The following is an 18,347-nucleotide window of genomic DNA, read 5'->3' as shown; positions in this document are numbered from 1 at the left end:
TTTAACTGTGCATGATCAAAGTGACTCCCCATTTATAAAAGGGGAGACGTCACCACTGTTCTACCTGTTTCCCCAAGGCATTACGGCAAAGAGCAAAGACCAGGGGACATGGTATTTCACAAAAGAGAAGTGTCCTGCAAGAGCCGAGAATGAAGATAGGATTTGGGGCAAGGACCCCATGTTTGGTCCTGTGTTTTGAGTGCCCAGTCCAGTGCCGGCTCAATAAATATATGTACATGTGAAAGAATGAGGAAAAAATGTATAATTCTGGACCAGACAGTGGCCCGTTCAGCCATGACTTTTGACTTGAGTGACTTCGCCATTAACATGCATCATAGTTACTGAGAGAACCTTTTCAAACCCAGTTGCTGGGCACCACCTTCCCCCTCGCTCCCAGCTTCTGATTCAGAGGTCTGAGAGTGGGGCTCAAGAACATGCATGTCTAACAAGTTCCCAGGTGATGCTGATGCTTCTGGTCTGGGGACCACCCATTTTTGAAAGCCACTGCTATAAACCAAGGATCAACAGTTGGTAGCAAGTGAGCTTAATCTGGACTGCAGATGTGGCCTGGCTGGCAAGAAGGAAGGAATGAACTAGTTGGAGAGAGAACTCTCCTTTTGGCCACAATTGCCACCACTCGCTGTTGACGACTCTTGGAAGATTCTGGTCTTCTGACGCCAAGATTATGATCACTTATGGTCTCCCCCATTAGAAGGCAGCAACCGTGTTAGTCTTGGCACCATGGTGCCTCCAGCACAATCCCTGACATATGGTAGTCACTCAGTAAGGGTTTTAAAAGTTAAACTTTTGCGTTGTGTATATTTTGCCACACTTTACAAAAATATTAGTACCTGGTCTCATCACAGGCCAATGAAATCGCAATCGCTGAGCACCAGCAACTAAATAATAATAATGATAAAAGCATGCAGCTAAATTTCATTTTAATTGGGGGAGATATTTGTGTGTCTGTGGTTTTTATAATGAAAGAAAGGCACATTTTCTACCTGGGAAAAATACATAAGAAAGTAAGTCAGTGAGTTAGCTAGTGAGTGAGTTGAGGTCAGGTGAGGGCCAGATGGAGCTGAAGCCAGTTCTAAGCTCCTTCTGGTTTTGCCCCTGTCTTTGTATGTATCTATATTTGGCACTGGCTACACCATCTCAATAAAGGACCCTGTTTTCCAGGAGTGAACAGCACTGCAAGTTGGCTAAGACGGCCCAGAGGAGCCAAGGTGTGGGAGTCAGGGAAGGGCCTGGACTGCCAATGCAAAGCTGGGCACTTCAAATCCACGGCCAGGTAGGGGGCCTCCCCACCTGGGGACAAGCCCAGGTTGTATTACATCTTCTAAATCTTCATGTTAAACAGCAGTTACTTCAGTCTTGATCCATGGAGAGTTCCTGAACTTGTCTAAGTCAGGCTTCCAAGTGTCTTCAGTTTAACTCCGGCATTTAGCCAATAGGCGCTATCAAATCCTTAACAGGCCATCAGAACAGTCAGAGCTGCTGTAAAAGTGACCCTCAAGTGCTTTCCGTCAGCGGACAAATATCGCCCGTTGGTCCTCATGACCCTTGTTCTCCCACCAGGGTAGATCTGTCAATCTGGTCCCTACCTGTGACGATAAGGAAGGGTATTTTCAAAAGGCTTTGCTGATCTGTCAGGTTCTCCCTGAAACTAATTTCAATTCTTTTCTGCATCCAAGTGGCGGACTTATGGCGCTGGATATTTTCTGTTTTCCTCTCCAGATCTGCTTTCCTCCCCGCTTTGTGGCCTTGAGGATTGTGATACCTTGGCCCCCTTGTCCTCTGGCTTCCCCTTGGGTTTGGCCTCAGGGAGGCCATGGCAGAGCAGGGGGCAGGAGGAGAGAGAGGCTGGGGTAATTATTCCCCTTGTTTGCTCCCTGCCGGGCAGCGGTGTAGCAGTGGCTGCTCCCCTCTGCTGTAGGTGACTCTCTCCTATAGCCACAGCCCTCCTGATCCTCATAACAGCCCCCACCCCTTGGCACTTCAGGCCTACGGGTGGTCACATTGGCAGTCTCAGAGGCTTGGTCCTTTCTTGTTGATTTCTTTCACTGCTCGCATTTTGCCCTTCAGCTCTCATCACCCGCCCCTTGTGAACGCGCTATTGTCTCTCTCCTGCCCAGACTTTGGCTGACACGGTTACTCCCACAGTTCTTTTTAGCATGTACTTATAGCTGGTGTCTCAGCTGGTAGGACCCCACATCCAGTTGGCTTGGTTCCGGGACGGGCTCTCGTCGGGTCCTGCTGCACGTAGCTTTCTCCCCGGAGTGCCAAAGACGGGCGTCTCTGTGGCTGTCACACGGCAGTTCGCACTTACGGAGAGGCTTCTCTGCACCGGCGCTGTGTTAGGTGAGCACTAGGGCCTTTCTCTACATCCAATCCTGCAAAGTGGGAATTGTCACCTCCCACCAACTAGAGGTGAGAGAACTGAGATGCAGCTTCCCCAAGGTCACACAGCAACTTTGGGGAAGGGAATAGGACTCAGGTTCACGTCAGAGCTGTTGCGCGCGCGCGCGCGCGCGCGCGTGTGTGTGTGTGTGTGTGTGTGACGGGCTGCCTCTGGCTTCATGAGTGCAAACGTTTTAGCATAACCGGAAAAGTCTGCTGCTAGTAGGTCAATTCTACAGACACCACGGGTGAACCACCAGTGTGTGGTGGCAGGGCAGCAGCTTGGCAGAGGGAGACGACGTGGGACGCTTGGGCCGGGAGGTATATTTACTGGGTGAGGCACTCCCCTGATGTCTGCAGACCAGCCTGGCGGTGCTCCCGGTAACCCGGCCTCATCTGCACACGTCCTCCTCAGGAGCCCCGACAGGCTCCGCTTCCTGAAGTAATCTGTTCTTCAAGATGGCCACATGGAACCTGGTCTGCACGCCAGCCGGCAGCCCGACCTCAGGCACCCAGAGGGCCTGGTTTCTTTCAAGGTTTTGGCTCCAACATTCTCAGGGTCCAAGAATGTGAGTTGCTTCTGTTTCTCATCTCAGATCTCAGTGCCTGGCAGTTATGACTGAATGATTCAAGACCCTCAACATGTACGGACTCAAAGTCCTCAGTTTCTTTCTCAGGAAATTCTTTCTTTTTCCCTCCCTTCCTCCCTCCCTTCCACTTCCTGATGCCCATTCTCTGCAATGCTTTTGTGGCATTAGGTCCATTGTATCAAACTTATTAATTGTGCTGGTCAAATCCCCATTCTTATCAATATTTTGCTCTTTTGTCCAGTGGCTTTAGGATTTTAAAGTCGTCGTCGTCGGCAGCCGTCCGTCTCGAGAGACGATGGTGTAGCTTCTTAAGAGTCTATCTGCACCGCCGAGAATGGTTGTGCAGTCCAACTCAGGAGTGACACGGTATCTGTCTCCTCCCGTGTTGAATCGACATCTTGCGATGACGCTGGAGTGTCCTCTCCAGTGAAGCTGAAGCTACAGAGCCTGGGCAGGGTGATATGGAGGGTCTGCTGTTGCCCATGCAGCAGACCCCCCCTCTCTTCGCAGCTGAAGGATCCAAGGGAAAGACGGAGTCGATACAGCTTGGCTTCAGGTGCGCCGCAGGAGTTGCCGGTGTTGACTACAACGTCAAACCGCCTTAGGGACTCCGGCTCCGGATTTTCTGTCGGGGTTTACTCCCTTAGCCTTTCCCCTGAAGAGGTATGCCGCAAGGCAGCGGAGGTTTTTTGGAGTCAGAGTTTTCCTTCTCTGATGTGCCCTGACTGGAAGATCGAACCAGCGACACTTAGCTCGCAGGCCGACGCTCAATCCACTGAGCTAAACCAGCCAGGGCCTGGATTTTAAAGTAGTAACTACAGAATTACCCAGACTCAGAGGCATCATTTTGACTCAGCTGTGCTACATGTAAAAAAGGTCTGGATAACAGGCTAATGATCTGACAGCCAAAGTGACTCCTCTGAAGGGTGACATTTTAGTTGTTAACAATGATTTTATAGTTTTAAAACTATGTGCTTTATAGACGTGATTATTAATCTTTTTTTCTTATCACATTATGAGGGAGGTATCTTAGATTATAATAGTAATGTGGGCTCTTTTCATCTGATAAATATTTATCGACTGCTTATTATGTGCAAGACCCTTTCTAAATCAGCACCACCCAGCAGAAATACAGTGTGAACCACAAATGCGAGGTACAAATTCAAGCCACACATGTAATTTGAAAATTTCAAGTAGCCACATTAAAGAAGTTAAAAAAAACAAAACAAAAAACGAGTAAAATTTATTTTAACAATGTATTTTGTTTAACCCAATATATCCCATATGTCATCCTTTCTTTTTTCTTTAAAAAAAAATTATTTACTCCCTGGCTGCTGTGGCTCAGTGGATTGAGTGTCGGACTGCGAGCCAAGTGTTGCTGGTTCGATTCCCAGTCAGGGCACATGACTAGGTTGCACGTCAGGTCCCCAGTTGGGGGTGTGAGTGAGAGGCAACCACACAGTGATGTTTCTCTCCCTCTCTTTCTCCTTTCCCCTCTGTCTAAAAATAAAATAAATAAATAAACAAATAAATAAATCATTTAAAAAAATTATTTACTTATTTTAAGAGAGAGGAGAAGGGAGGGAGAAAGAGAGGGAGAGAAACGTCAATGTGTGGTTGCCTCTCATGCACCCCAACTGGGGACCTGGCCCACAACCCAGGAATGTCCCTGACTGGGAATCGAACTGGCAACCCTTTGGTTCACAGGCTGGATTTCAATCCTCTGAGCCATACCAGCCAGGGCCCAAATGTTATCTTTTCAACATATAATTCATATAAATTTATTATTGGTATTTTACACTCTTTCTTTCTTTATCTATCTTTCTTTCCTTTTTTATTGAATCTTTGAAATTCAGTGTGTATTTAACATATTTTGATTGGAAGTAGTTGCCTATCCCTTAGCCACATGTGGCTTGTGGCTTCCATATTGTGCAGTGTAGTTCTAAATAGAGATTGTGTACCCGAGAATCGGCAGTTTACTATCCTGGGCATAAATCATCTTCCCACCTAGGGTTAACTAACTCCTTCACTGTATTGGGATTGCAATCCAAATGCCCCTGAAAAGTTAATTCACTAGGTGTTAAAAAGCACACAGTGGGTGCTTACTACATGTTTATTACCCTTGAGTTAAGCAGTCCCCTATTACCCTAGAGTTACATGATATATATATAGAGAGAACCATTTCCTCTAAGACCCTGATCTTTTTTCCCCCTCCTTTTCTGTTAAACTTAAATTACTTCAGCAAGTTTGGGCTCAGAGCTTGCCAGACTTTTCCTATTTCTGTGTGTCTAGTCAGCCACTGCAGCTTCCTACCTTTGTCCTTGACAGCAGCTGGCCCTCAAGCCAGGGTGACCAAGACTTTCCACGCCTCTGATGGTTCAACTTATGGCAGTAACAGACCTTCTCAAAGAAGTGAGCTGAATGAACCCCACCCCCCTCCACACCATGCACAGGCCTTTTGCATTCCTTCTGTTAGGGAGAGCGTTTCTTCCTGCCTTGCACCTCTAACCAAGTTGGCCTGTGGAGGCAGAGAGGATGTGCATGCCTCTTACCCGGGATAGCTGATGCTGCCAGTAGAACTTGGTCAGGTTAAAATCATCCAGGTCGACCAGCAGGCCCTGCTTACACATCTCACAGGTCTTCACAGAGCCTAGATCTGCTCCTTAAATAAAGAATTCTTTGTTACATGTGACCCTGGGTCTTTCTGTGTTGATATTTTGGGTCTTTTGGTGTTGACATTTTAAGAGCCAACTTGTGTGTGTTATGAATTTGGAGTTTCAATGACCTTTTTAAAGTCAGCCGTCTTCCATAGAAAGTGACCTTGACTCTGAGATCGGAAAAATTTCCTTTGTAATCATTTTCATTATTATGTAAGCTTCGTATAAGTGAAATTCTCATGACTTTAAAATAAGAGGTCTCAGTTTCAGTTTCCATGTAAACATACTGGTTCATAAAATTGGATTTGCTACATGGAGGTTAAGAGCCTGTAACACAGGTGTTTGCAGAAAGAGTAAATATTGGGCCCACGTTTTTGCTGTGTTTTTTTTTCCTAGCAGGCCTAACACAGGTCCAAGGAAATAAATTAGTGAGTACCAAAAGGATGACAGAAGCTATACTCAATCTGTGGCTTAAAATCTACCTTTACTCCCATGCAGGTGACTTCCCACTGGAGGAAAGTGAGGGAGCCAGGGGCCTCGCGTGGGAACTAGCAGAGCGGTACCTGGGGCTAGCGCTTGGCCCTGAGCTCAGTCACATTTGGGAAGAGAAACATGAGACAGCTTCCTTTGTTGCTTTTTTTTTTTTAAAGAAAACGTGCTCCTTAGATCAGCATTTTTTCCTCTGCCTATCTTACTCTCAGTGCAAAAGCGGAAGATGCAGACCTGTGGCTGTCCTGTCTAGACAAACACGCTGCCATGCGCCTTTCCCCCAGGGTCGCTGCTGCATTTTGCCTAAAGATGTGCAGTGTTCGTTTCATGCATTAGAGAATAGAGGACAAATTAGTTACCTGCATTTATGTGTTAAAGGTAGGGTTTGTGCAGTTTTAGAGCCTGCTTGTCCCCACGGGGAATATAGAAAAGTAGTAAATAATAGAGAATTTCAAAGGACAAGGCTGAACAATAATCCCATATCGGCATTTTTGTTCGCTTGATTTTTTTTAAAGCATGTAAAGCTGTAGGCTACTGAATGTCCCATGTATTTTCTAATCTAATCTTGCTCTAGACAACCCGCCAGTGTCGGCATTTATAAGCATTTAGCAGGACTTTCATCATCTATTTCATGAGTGATATTTTTCTGTGCTAGACGTTTAATTGGCCTAAATTTCTAGTAAGAGAAAACATAGCATGGCGGAGTCATTAGCAGCTGAAATCTACGTGTTTCTTTGCTCTCTGCAGGACTGAGGCCTCTGCCTACTATGCGGAGACACTTTCAGCAGCGTGGGCAGAGGTGTGTATATGTCTCTGTGTGCATGTGTGTGTGTGTGTGCGCGTGAGTGTGGTATAAGGGCCTCTGAGTGGAGAGAGTTAGTGTGATCATCCCAGCGTATTCACTTCTCTGATTACATGGTGTTCTGTACTTGTTAAGGGGCATAGCCATACCCCGTGGGGACAGGGTAAAGCTCTTAGGTCTCCCAGGCTGCCTGGAAAGATGGCCACCAAGGAGGAAAAAGTGGAAGAGGAGAGGAATAGGTTCTGGTTAGGGGGAGAAAAGTTTTGGACAGGTATATCTGAAAGACATGGAAACTATTTTCTAATCAAGCTGTTCTTTGCACTGCTCTTCTATGTCTTTTTGTGCACGTGGCTCTCATTCCTAAAACCATATTTTAAAGAAACCTCCCATTCTCAGAACAACAATAAAAAAAGAAATTAAAAAAAAAAAAAGAAAAGAAAAAAAAGAAACCTCCCATTCTCTGCCAAGAAAACTACAGTTGACCTACTGATGTGGCTGTATTTAGGTTATAACTTCCCCAGGGAGTTGGGGCTTCACACCCAGTTACAGGATCTGCTAAAGGAGAGTTGACAAAACTAGCACATGGAAATCACTTTGTCTAATATGGTTCTGGAAAATTCCATCACTGTTCTTTTTCTACCTTTATGGCAAAAAGGCAGCTTTGCTCAATTTCTTTGGTCACAACTCCCTCCCCACATAAATAAAAGGAAGAAGAATTGTTTTGGCCAGGTGTCTACTAGCTGGCATGGTGGCCAGCGCTTGCTGAGGTTCAACCGCTGACCTCCTGGGAGGCAATCTTAGCAACTCTGCTTAGGCCTCAGGCTGGGATCAAGTTCAATAGCGTATGGTCCAGGATTCTTCTCTGAAACTTGAAAACATTTTCATTTCCCTCCCATTATTTAAAGACAGCATTTAGTCCCACTGCCATCCGTTAGGGCTATGCGCAGGTGCGCTGGCTTGGTGGCCACGTCTCCCTCACCTCCTGCTTGGAGGGAGGGAGCTGCTGTCAAGGCTCCGAGTCCCCACGTGGTGCCTCCTTCCTATTAATTCCACGTCCTCGCACGTTTGCCACTCGCTCTTCCTTCCCCACCTACCTGATGTTATTTTCACTTTCAGCCACTTTTCCAGGCACTCTTGATGAACAAATTGCAGGCTTCCCACGCAGCCGCAAGGCTCCAGGAGGGGGTTGGCTGGGGAACCCCCCGGTATCTGACAAATGCGACACAAGTCACCCTCCTCCTCGGAGTCCTCCTCCAGGAGACTAAATGGAAAACAAGCCTTCGTGACCAGGAGTCCACACGTTTGCAGTTTCCACAAATACCAGTTCTGGGACGTGAACAGGGGAAGGGTGAGGGAGCAATTCCCCCCACACCTGCTCACAGGCCTCCAGGGCCCCCACTGCTCCCTCTGACCCTCCTGAAGATTCTCATATCAGGTGCCCCCACAGCTATTGGTACCGGTAAGCTGACCAGGAGAACTGGCATGCTGCCGTAAGGGCGGAGGTGGACTGGGAGCCCCTCTCCCCGCCCTGGCCACTGTCAGGAAGTTGGAGGTGTGACGGTTGGTGAGCGCTTGGGACTGCTGGTCAGGGGAACAGCAGGGAAGAGGAACAAAGTGAAGAGGGAGGCTTCATACCATCAGTTGTCAAAACTTAAAAGGCTGCAGACATTAAGATGATGTGGTACTGGAGTAGGGAAAAGCAAAAACAGACCAATAGGACAGAACAGAGAGCCCTGATACATTATACATTTACATGTATGCTACATGACAGAGGTAGTCTGTCGGTTGGCTGAGAAAGATCCTGGGACAACTGGTATTCATAACATGTACCTCACACCACATATGAAATGTCACTTCACAGTTAAGTCCCGAATTCATTTTTTGTTAAGTCCTAAGTGTGCAGAGTGAAACTGTAGAGATTTTAGAAGAAAATAGGAAGAATAATGACCCCAGGTTTGGGAAGGATTTCTTAATCAAGACAACAGGATACAAGTCACTATCCAAAAGAAAGATGGCTACATTTGAATACCTTCAAATTAAGAATTTATTTTCATTAGAAGACATCAGGACAGAGAGAAGACAAATTACAAATTGGGAAAAGATATATCTAAGATGTAACTGCCAAAGGATTAGATGAGTAACCAGAATATATAAAGAACTTTTAAAATAAAAGAAATATATTCTAAAAGAAAAATGGGCAAAGACATAAATACGAATTTTACAGAAGAGGAAACACAAATGGTCATTGAACATTCCAAAGAGCAGATAAAATGCCTACTGTCACTGACAGTCACAAAAATGCAAATTAAAGCTACAATATGATTTTAATCCCATCAGACTGGCAGAAATGTGAGAAGCCAATCAGTGCGCATGCTGGCAAGGACGGACAATAGCGTCCATTACCAGGGAAACAATGAGCTGACATGATTCAGTGTGGCGGAAGGCGTGCCACCTGCCAGCCCAGCAGTCCCACCCCTAGATAAATAATATCCCAGGGGACTCTTCTCACGTGCACCAGGAGATGTTTGCAGAAAACAGCAAAGAACCCAAGTGTCCATGGACAGGAGAATGGCTGGACTGTGGTGTTCTTCATATAATGGGACACTTTCTACTGGTGAAAACGAATGGCTTAAAGCCAAAAATATCAACAAGGATGCATCTCCCTAATAATTTAAGGGGATCAAGTAAGTTGAAGAAGAATAGATATTAAAAAAATAGTAGTGACATTTTTATAGGATGCAAACATATGCATAGTATGTTGTTCAGGAGTATATATATTCATGTGGTAAAACCATAAAGCAAAAAACTTCTAGTAAGAACAAAATAAAGAGCAAAGAATGATAAATGCAATGCAAGGATGGTTTCCTGGGGGGAGAGAGGGTGGGAGGGCGGGGCTGAGGGGGGGAGGTGAGGGAGGGTGGTAGAAAGGGGAGTGTGGGGCTCACCAGCTCCAGCAATGTTCTGTTAGCTGGAAGGTGGACACAGGGATGTCTGGGTTTGATTGTTTCTAATTCTCTAGGATGTGCGTATGTTATATACTTTTTCTGTATGTATTAAAGTAACTAGCCAAGGGGAAAATTTTAAAGAGCATTACGTGGCATTGAGAAATGGGCTTGGAATATTAAAGTAAGACATATTATAAAATATGAACCAATGTTTATTCAAAATTGCATTTATATGCAAAGATAAAACATGGGAAACAGTTTTAACAGTGCTTATCTCTGGATTATAGGGTTACGGGTAATTTTTCTTTTAAGTTTATATTTTTAATATTTCCTAAAGTGAATCTTTTTGAAGTTAGAAAAGCATAAAATTTATTATATACAGAAAAAAAAAAAAAGAGTGGTAAGCAAAGTACACAAATAATAGCTGTTTAATGCACTCCTGTCCCTAGAAGTAGATGCATTTTAAAAAGGAATCCTTTTTAGCCCAAAGGCATCACTTGGGGTGGTGGAAGTTCAGACTTCTGATGAGTGAGTCTGGAGCTGTATTTTAGGGTATAAGGGAGGATGGATGGGAGTGAGGCCTTTCAGGCCTTAACCATGGGCCGGTCTTCTAGTAGCTTGTTTAATATGGAAAAGAACAGGTGTTGCTAACTAGAAACTTGCTTCACTTCCACAGTTGGATGAAAGACATACAGGAGTACGTATGCATTCTATGTTCTTTTTTTCTCTTCTTATTTGCATGTCTGACTCATTGCCATGGAAGTTTCCCACTTACAAGTTAATATCAATAGGATAATTAATGTTCCAAATGAGCCACACATAGAGGGCTGGAATTCAAAGAATTGATTTCCGGATCTGTAAGCCAAGATAACGGCATGGTAACACCTATCATAACTGACCTGGTAGCATCCTGACAGGGTGCTTAATGACAGCTTTAAAAGTATCAAATCTGATAGTTGTAAAATATCCCGATCAATATCAACTCACAAGAAAAGAGAGATCAAAGAAAAGGGTAATTAAAAACAGACCTATTCCTCTCTCATGAATGAGAAAGAGCACCTAAAATGGAAGCAGTGGCCACCCCAGAGCAGCCCTTCAGACAACTGAGGTAACTATGGTAACCATTGGGGACCAGCCTTTTACTTTGGAAGATTCAAAGATTTATGCAAAGTCCCATGAGGGAGAGCTGGTGAACTTCAAGTACTGAATGGCTCCTTTTGTAAAAAGTCTTGGTTCCTAATTGCTGGCAAGAAACGCTAGCCCTGTGGAGCAGTCAGAAATCCTAATATCTAACAAACTTGTCTTTCTTAAAGTTATGGCATTCCAGGGAAAAACCACTTTGGCGCTACTGAAGAAATTGAACTGGAACACCAAACTTTTCTTCATAGATGTATATATTTTAAGAGCAACAAAATAGACCACTTTCTCAATATAGGTAGTTATTATAATGTCAAGGAAGGGCCTACCTATTATTTGAAATTCCCATAGCCCTCTGATAAAAGCACTGCTTATTTCGGCATTGAAAAAAATGGAATAAAAATGTATGTATTTACATATAATTAGGAAAATTCCTCACCTTTCTTGCAATTTCTTGATTTTCTTGGGGTCAGCCTTTATTTCAGCACTTTTCTTTTCATCTGTGAGACCAGAGACTGCCATTCTGTTTCTACTACCATTTTGATTTGAGAAATCAGATGCTGCAAAGAAAGTGAAAGGCGTATTTTCTTGCGGGGACCCAGGCTCACACAAGTGGCCTTGTAAATTCATTCTTGATGAGGAGGAGCTGGAAGCCTCCAGCAATGACAAGCTGCTTTGAGGAGTCAGTAAGAGATTGTCTGTGTACAACGCAGCCCCAGCCCCCTGAGATTGGCTTGGTAAAGTACTAGCTTCTGCTCCCCTGACATCAAGTGCATGTACACTGTTTACTGGAAAGTAACTGTGGCTTTCAGGACTGGCAAATGGATTCCTATTTCTAATGAGGGACAGCGGTCGATGAACATTAAACCTTGAGTTTCCCTCTGAGTTTGAACTGTGAACTAAAGTAGATGTCATTGGCAAGTCTCCTAGAAGGTCATCTCTCAGGGCAGAAGGCGTTAATGATCCAGGAGTGTTATAAAATGAATTCATTGATGATCTTTCAGAAAGAAAATAATCAAGAGAAGCACTAGAATTGTTTAAATACGTTTGCCATTCTCTCTCATAACCATGGGTACCAGGCCTATCTTCCATAGAAGTACAATCAGTAAATACATCTTCAGCATTGAGATCATCATCTAGATTCGGTTTGAATTTGGTGTCCTGTGAACAAAAGGTCTTTTCCTCATTTTCACTGTGACCACTGTCACTCTCTGTAGTAGACCCCGCATTAGGCGGCCTGGGGTCCTGGGATATCCTTTGTCTGACAGAAACCTGCCTTCTCACTGGCTCCATTACATTGCTTCTTCTTAGTGAGCCATGACTGGACTTACTTTTTCTTACAGAATTACCACTGCAATTTTCAGGATGTTCTTCAAAATTTTTATTTTTGTCCCGAGTGGCTGACATGCCAAGAAGCTGGCTTCTTTTACGGGGTGGGTGCGTACCAACCAACGAGAGTTCTTCCTCCATGTGTGTTTCATCTTCAGTGTCGTCATTTTTGTCTTCATGGCTTAATGATAAAACGGAATAAAAATCTTCATCTCTGAACCTAAATGGAGCCCTTCTTGACCCTTCCATGGTCGTGGCTAAGGCTGGTGGCCCCAAAGGCTCGCTCAATACTTGAGGCCCGTTCGTTCCTGGGAAGGCCTGGGGTAGGGCTGGACGGGGCTCGTTCTGGGAAAGCGCGCACGGGTCTCCTTTTCTGGCTCGCTCAGGGGTGTTCTTGGTCATTGTCGTTGGCTGTAAGGATGGGACTAAGTTTCTTCTCCCTTGAGTTGGCCTCTTCAGCTTAGTGTCACTTGTCCACATCGGGCCTTCTCGTTGAACTGGATCTGCATTGAAAAAAGGCAAATATATCATTCTACTGTAGGTACTCACAGATGAAAGACCTCTAACACCAAGGGTGAGAGTCCCATAGGGCTGTAAACAAGACTTGGAGGAGAAAATACATGTGGTCAAGATGGCTGGAGGGCAAGAGGGCGCGAGGTCCCCGGCCACCAGCACTGGGCTTCCCTTACTGCTTCTGAATTCCCCTTTGCATGTCTTTGGGGCTCAGGCTGGCTCTGGGGAAACAGGCTGACCTTGAGGCTACTGATGCTTTCTGCAGAAGCTTGGGGTGACTGTCCAGCCCCAGGCCGATCGGGCTGGTGGTGGGTGTATCTCAAATGGCGGCTTTTGTTCTAGTACTTGTTGGAAAGGAAAACCAGCAGTCCAGGAATGACTTCTGCAAAACCCACCAGTATTTTGTCATCCAAATTCACTCAACATACACATGACACTCCTGCTTCACACACAGCTTTATAAAATCTTTAGAAAAGTACAGTCCGCCTCGGCAGGTCGGGAGGAAGGCTCTAGAAGCTGATGCCCAATGAAACAGATGGTCCGTGATTACACCTACTACTTAGTGCAAATAAAAATCATAACGCTCTCATGACGTCATTATTTCCTCTTTGTCACTAGCCCCTAGTCAATTTGTAACCTCTGGCTATAAAACAATGCCTCCCTGCTGTGCCCCAACTCTCAAGTATGAGGAGATGTAGAGAGAGGAGGGAGCCTGCACTGTGTCACCTGTCCCTGTTTAGGCTCACAGCGCTATGAGGCAGGTACTACGATTACCCCACATTATAACTGAGGGCACGAAGACGTAGGAAGGTCGCGTAACTTGCCCAAGATCACATTTCTAGTAAGCGATGGAGTGAACCTTTGAGCTCAAGCCTGCCTGATACATGGTTTGTGTTCTTGACCACTACCCTGTGTGATGCTTGAGGAGCTGCCTGGACTCCCAATTTCCTTGTGAAACTTCATCACTGTCTGTGTGTGTTGTGAGGGCTCTTCTTTTACCGTCTTGATGTGCCCAGGACACTGAAAGGACTTGTGCGATCCCACTTACCTTCGTGCCCTCCCGACTTTGGCCTTCTCCATCAGCTCCCCTATAGGATCTGAGGAGGTCCTGCTGTCCTGACCATTCCCAGCGCAGCGTGGACAGGGCCCCACAAGTTCAGGGAGGCCTGTGTGATAACAGCTCAGGCAGGCGAGAGGCAAATCCTCTGAGTACATCTAGCTCAGCCAAGGGCCAAGTGAATACTGACTCACTTTAATTGAGGGCTCCCGGGGGAGCAGCAGCTCGATTCTCTAACGTCCTGATGTTCTGTAAGCCTCTTTTATTGTGAGCTGCAGGGGACCCTCAGCAACGCAGTGTGGATCTTGACTCATCGGCTCTTCTAGAAATCATTTATGCTGTCCTGCCAGGCCTCTCATGGGTTTTATATAAACCTCAGTCATAGACATATCAGCAATGCCAGGATGTCCTGAGCATCTGGCTGTGTATGTACAGTGCCCTCTGAGACAGGGACGAGTGCTGGAACCTCAATCTTCCAGTTGCTCCTGAACACACGGACCCTGCTGGGTGGTGGGAGCTGCCCAATCTGCCCACAGCCATTTTCATTCAGGCTTCAGGAGACACCGAATGGGCCAGAGTCAGCTAGGGCATCTTTGGAAAAGCAGAAACTGGAACTCAACAGGAACTATGAGCTTACTTCACGAAAGTCACCAAGCTGTCACCTGGTGACACTGGCCTCTGGGGCAGGAGGAGTCACAGGCTAAGTGCTGCACTGCCGCTGCTGTGAATATGAAACACCCCAGGAAACGCACCTCCGCCCTTCCTTGTCACCATGCTGCCTTCCTCTGTAAAAATGGCATCAGTGCTTCCCTGGTGTGCGTGCGTGTGTGTGCATGTGCGTGCGTGCGTGTGTCTCCCCTAAAGGTGGCAGACTGTGCCATTCTATATTTATGCTATTTTAACCCTATTTCATATGCCTGTCAAATAGGGAGCAGATTTCCTAGCTCTGGGCCGGGAATAAACACCCGGTTTGGTATGCCAGGGATGTGCTATTCATAGAGCAGCCCCGTGGGTGCTGCCGGGGCCTCCCTGAGGCCCCACATGGGCTCCAGCTGTGCACGGGGCTCCGGCCCCTTCCAGGAGTTCAGCGCTGTGCGGTGACGTGTTCTAGGTGCAGCAAGAGGACACCAGGAAAAGCATCCGTGTGCCCCGAGACTGTGTCTTTGGTTTAGACTTCTTCAGGTGCTTGGCCAATAGTTTCCTACATTCTGACGCCATACAATTTTAACTCTTTCCTCTGGTTATAAAAGTAGTCGGTATTCCTCGTGGAAAAATTGGAAAATACAGAAGAGGGTGAAGATGAAATGAAAACCACCCAAAATTCAAAACTCAGATGACCATTGCGCTTTGGCTCTCAGGGGTGGATTGCAAACTCAAGACCTTGGGGTTGTGTGCGTCTTGCAGCTGTACTTCGGCTCAGATTTGAACACCGAGTGAACAACTTCCGGTGGGGCATGTATGCGCCGGTTTACCTGGGGCTCCGCAGCCCTGGTTGTGTATTTCTCCTGCCAGACCCACCTATTCCCTGGAGGCAGTTGGGGCTCTCTTATCTAGAAAAATAGTTTTTAAAAACACAATTGAGATATTTGGGTATATACAATTTTTTAAAAAAGATTTTATTTTTTAGAGAGAGGGGAAGGCGGGAAGAAAGAGAGGGAGAGAACCATCAGTGTGTGGGTTGCCTCTCCCACAGCCCCAACTGGGGAGCCGGCATGGAACCCAGGCACGTGCCCTGACTGGGAATCGAACCGGTGACCCTTTGGTTCACAGGCCGGCAATATTTTAAAATAAAGGCTACTGTTACTGTGTTCTGTGGGTGGTGAGCAAGTGTGATGCTCGGTGGTTTTCCCAAGAGGAAGAACAGGTCCACAGCAAGGCTGGCTGTCACCTGTGGCTTTCCCTGAGTCCCATAGGGGGCTGCTTAGGGCCTGCCCTTCTGCCACCACAGGAGAGGGCAACGTGGTGAGCAGAGCAGGGTGGCGTGGGCCTTAGGATGAATGCTCAGGATTGAAAGAGGTGGTGTCTACCAAACCAGCATTTTGAAATAACGCATATATTAATTTTGATGTTATTTCTTCCACGTGAGATCTTGACACTTTGGATCAGAGGGGGGAAGATCTCGGAGGGAGGTGAGCAGTCTGCTACCCACAGACAGTCCTGGGAGTGGGGACTGTGGCCACGTGAGACGCACAAGAAGCTGCTGACTGTTTCTCCACCCCCGCCCCTACCCTGACCAACCCCCAACCCCCAGATGCCCTCTCCAGAAGCCTAATGGTGGACATCTGCTCACAACCATGCACAGTCACGTTTACGCAGTAATGACAGAGAAAAACAAAAAATAAACTGCCCCCCTGCCCTGCCTCTCTTCCCCCCTCCCTAGGAGAAGGAAACTAGAGCCAATGGTTTGCTTCTAAAACCTTGTGCTTCACTTCACAAGTGTCTAAAAATCCCTATGGAATTCATCAGGTAACAGCACAAGTCACTCCTCTCTGAGGACCGAGATGCACGAGCTAGGGGTCCTTACCTGCTCCCCTGAGGGCCGACGCCTTCACAGGCAGCTGTGATTTCTGTCTGCTTCTGTCCCCAGCCGCTCTTGGGCTCTGCATGTCTGGGCTGATGGTCAGTCTCCCCAGGTTTGGCTGCCTCTTCCTTGATAAAATCTGTGGTGGCTGGGCTGCTGAAAGGTGCAAATGAATTTTCAATAATGAATTTTTTACAGGAAAACATGCCCCATGTAAAGAATGCTCATGGGTCTGGAAGTAGGGAAGGCAGTAGTTAAAAGAATGGAGCCGGGAGATCAGAGGAGACTTGGTTTTGAAGCCAGGGTCCCTGCCTGCATAGCCACATGGGCTTGGGCAAACCATTTCACTTGTTGAAGCCTCAGTTTCCCTACCTGTCCCATGGACTAATAATAACACCCACTTCCGGGGGGTCGGGTGGGAAAAAAAACAGAAAAAAAAATTATACCCACTTCCCAAGGCTGTTGTCACCGTGAATGAGCACCTATGACACCTGCAATGCCTTTTCTTTTGCTAAGAAGGTTCTAGCTTCCAATTCATCAGTGGGTAATGTTGTCAAGAGCCTTCTGCATTTGGGACACACAAAGGCCCTGCTCCTTCTGTGTCATCCAAGTTCGGATCACAGCCTGGTTGGTACCTGCATATCCATATCCTCAGGTTGTTTACTGGTAGCTCACATGGCCTTCCCGAGGGGTCCCAAGCATCTGGGGACCTTCTTCCTGCCTTTGGGCTACTCCTCGGTGTGCAGGGAGGCACACTCACCCGAAGACAACAGCTGGAGTGCTAATGTGGACTGAGTGCCCAATGGATATTTTTTTTTTTTTTAACTCACATTTTGAATTAGGTTGCTAATTGGTATGCATAATCTCACATTCCTTCTTCACAGGTTTTAAGCGTCAGTGCATGTGAGTTTGGGTAAGAGTTTTGGTATTTTCCATGCACCTCTATGAGTTCTTGGGCTCACAAGCAGTTAAAATTGTGACTCTCTGGACTAAATCCTTCCAAGAGAATTTTCCTGGCTCATCCTCTTTTGGACAGTTCAGCAAATACACACATGGCCGTAGCCAGTAGTAGGCACCAGGCGGAAAGGTGGGAAGGGTCCCTGAGCTGTGTGCGAGAGAGCAGCCTTTCCTGGCACAGACGACAACTGGGCTTACGTTCCAGAGTGTAAGTTGTGGCTGCGGAAAGGAACGAAGCTCTCCCTGGCAGCCACGAAGCCTAGTTTAATGCAATGATTACATGCCGCCTCCTTTTCCTGACTGGCCCGGGAGGGGAAGGCAGCGGGTTCTGGGCCCCAAGACAGAGAGGATCAGGTTCCACAGGGAACTCACTAGAAAAGAGGGAAGCTGCTGGTGGTGTTGTTTCCAGCTTAGGACAAGTTGGTGGAGCTCGGAGAGACTGTGGACATGACCAGAAAGGAGAGAATTCTCCAGAAAACGAGAAAATATTCTTTGGAGGGTGGACGGTGGTGATTTGACACAATTTCACTGACCAAGAGGGTGTAAGAGAGGGGTCGGGGACTTTACAGGAAGGGACCCAGCACGGAAAATGGTGGGGGAGTTTTCTCAGGATCAAGAGCTCTTGGAGGCCTCACCTCTCCCCCGCTCTCAGAAGTCAACAGCTGCCTCCTCCCTCTCACTCAAGGAAGCAGCCGGATTCTTATAGACTGAGGAAGAAACCGAGGGAGGACCAGGGAAGACCAGGGAAGGGGCAGGCTTGGGGCTCAGGCCAAGGCCAGTGTGTATTTGAGACCAGCTGAGAGGCCCCGGTCACAAGCATTTTTCTTCGATTCCCAGCAGCATATTCAAATTTCCTTCTCAGGCAGCAAAACATCACCATGCCCACAGCCCTCCACCACCAAGCCCCCACCCCATCCATATCCCCTCACACCTTCAGGGGCAGTGAT

The 18,347-nt window shown here is 46.7% G+C and overlaps 1 protein-coding gene across 1 annotated transcript in view; it reads right to left on the bottom strand.

Moving 5' to 3' along the window:
* MARCHF10 (membrane associated ring-CH-type finger 10) overlaps positions 1–18,347 on the bottom strand; it is a 69,369-nt gene that overhangs the window by 12,031 nt on the left and 38,991 nt on the right. The window contains exons 4-7 of the mRNA XM_090292481.1: positions 16,447–16,599; positions 11,463–12,855; positions 8,036–8,202; positions 5,546–5,655 (exon numbers count right to left, since the gene is read on the bottom strand). Coding sequence (XP_090148607.1) covers positions 5,546–5,655; positions 8,036–8,202; positions 11,463–12,855; positions 16,447–16,599 — 1,823 coding nt within the window. The remainder of the gene's footprint in view (positions 1–5,545; positions 5,656–8,035; positions 8,203–11,462; positions 12,856–16,446; positions 16,600–18,347) is intronic.

The sequence above is a fragment of the Furipterus horrens genome, unplaced genomic scaffold (assembly GCF_987537825.1).
Source record: "Furipterus horrens unplaced genomic scaffold, mFurHor1.1.pri manual_scaffold_11, whole genome shotgun sequence".
NCBI lineage: Eukaryota > Metazoa > Chordata > Mammalia > Chiroptera > Furipteridae > Furipterus > Furipterus horrens.
This window is presented reverse-complemented; position numbering and strand designations above follow the sequence as displayed.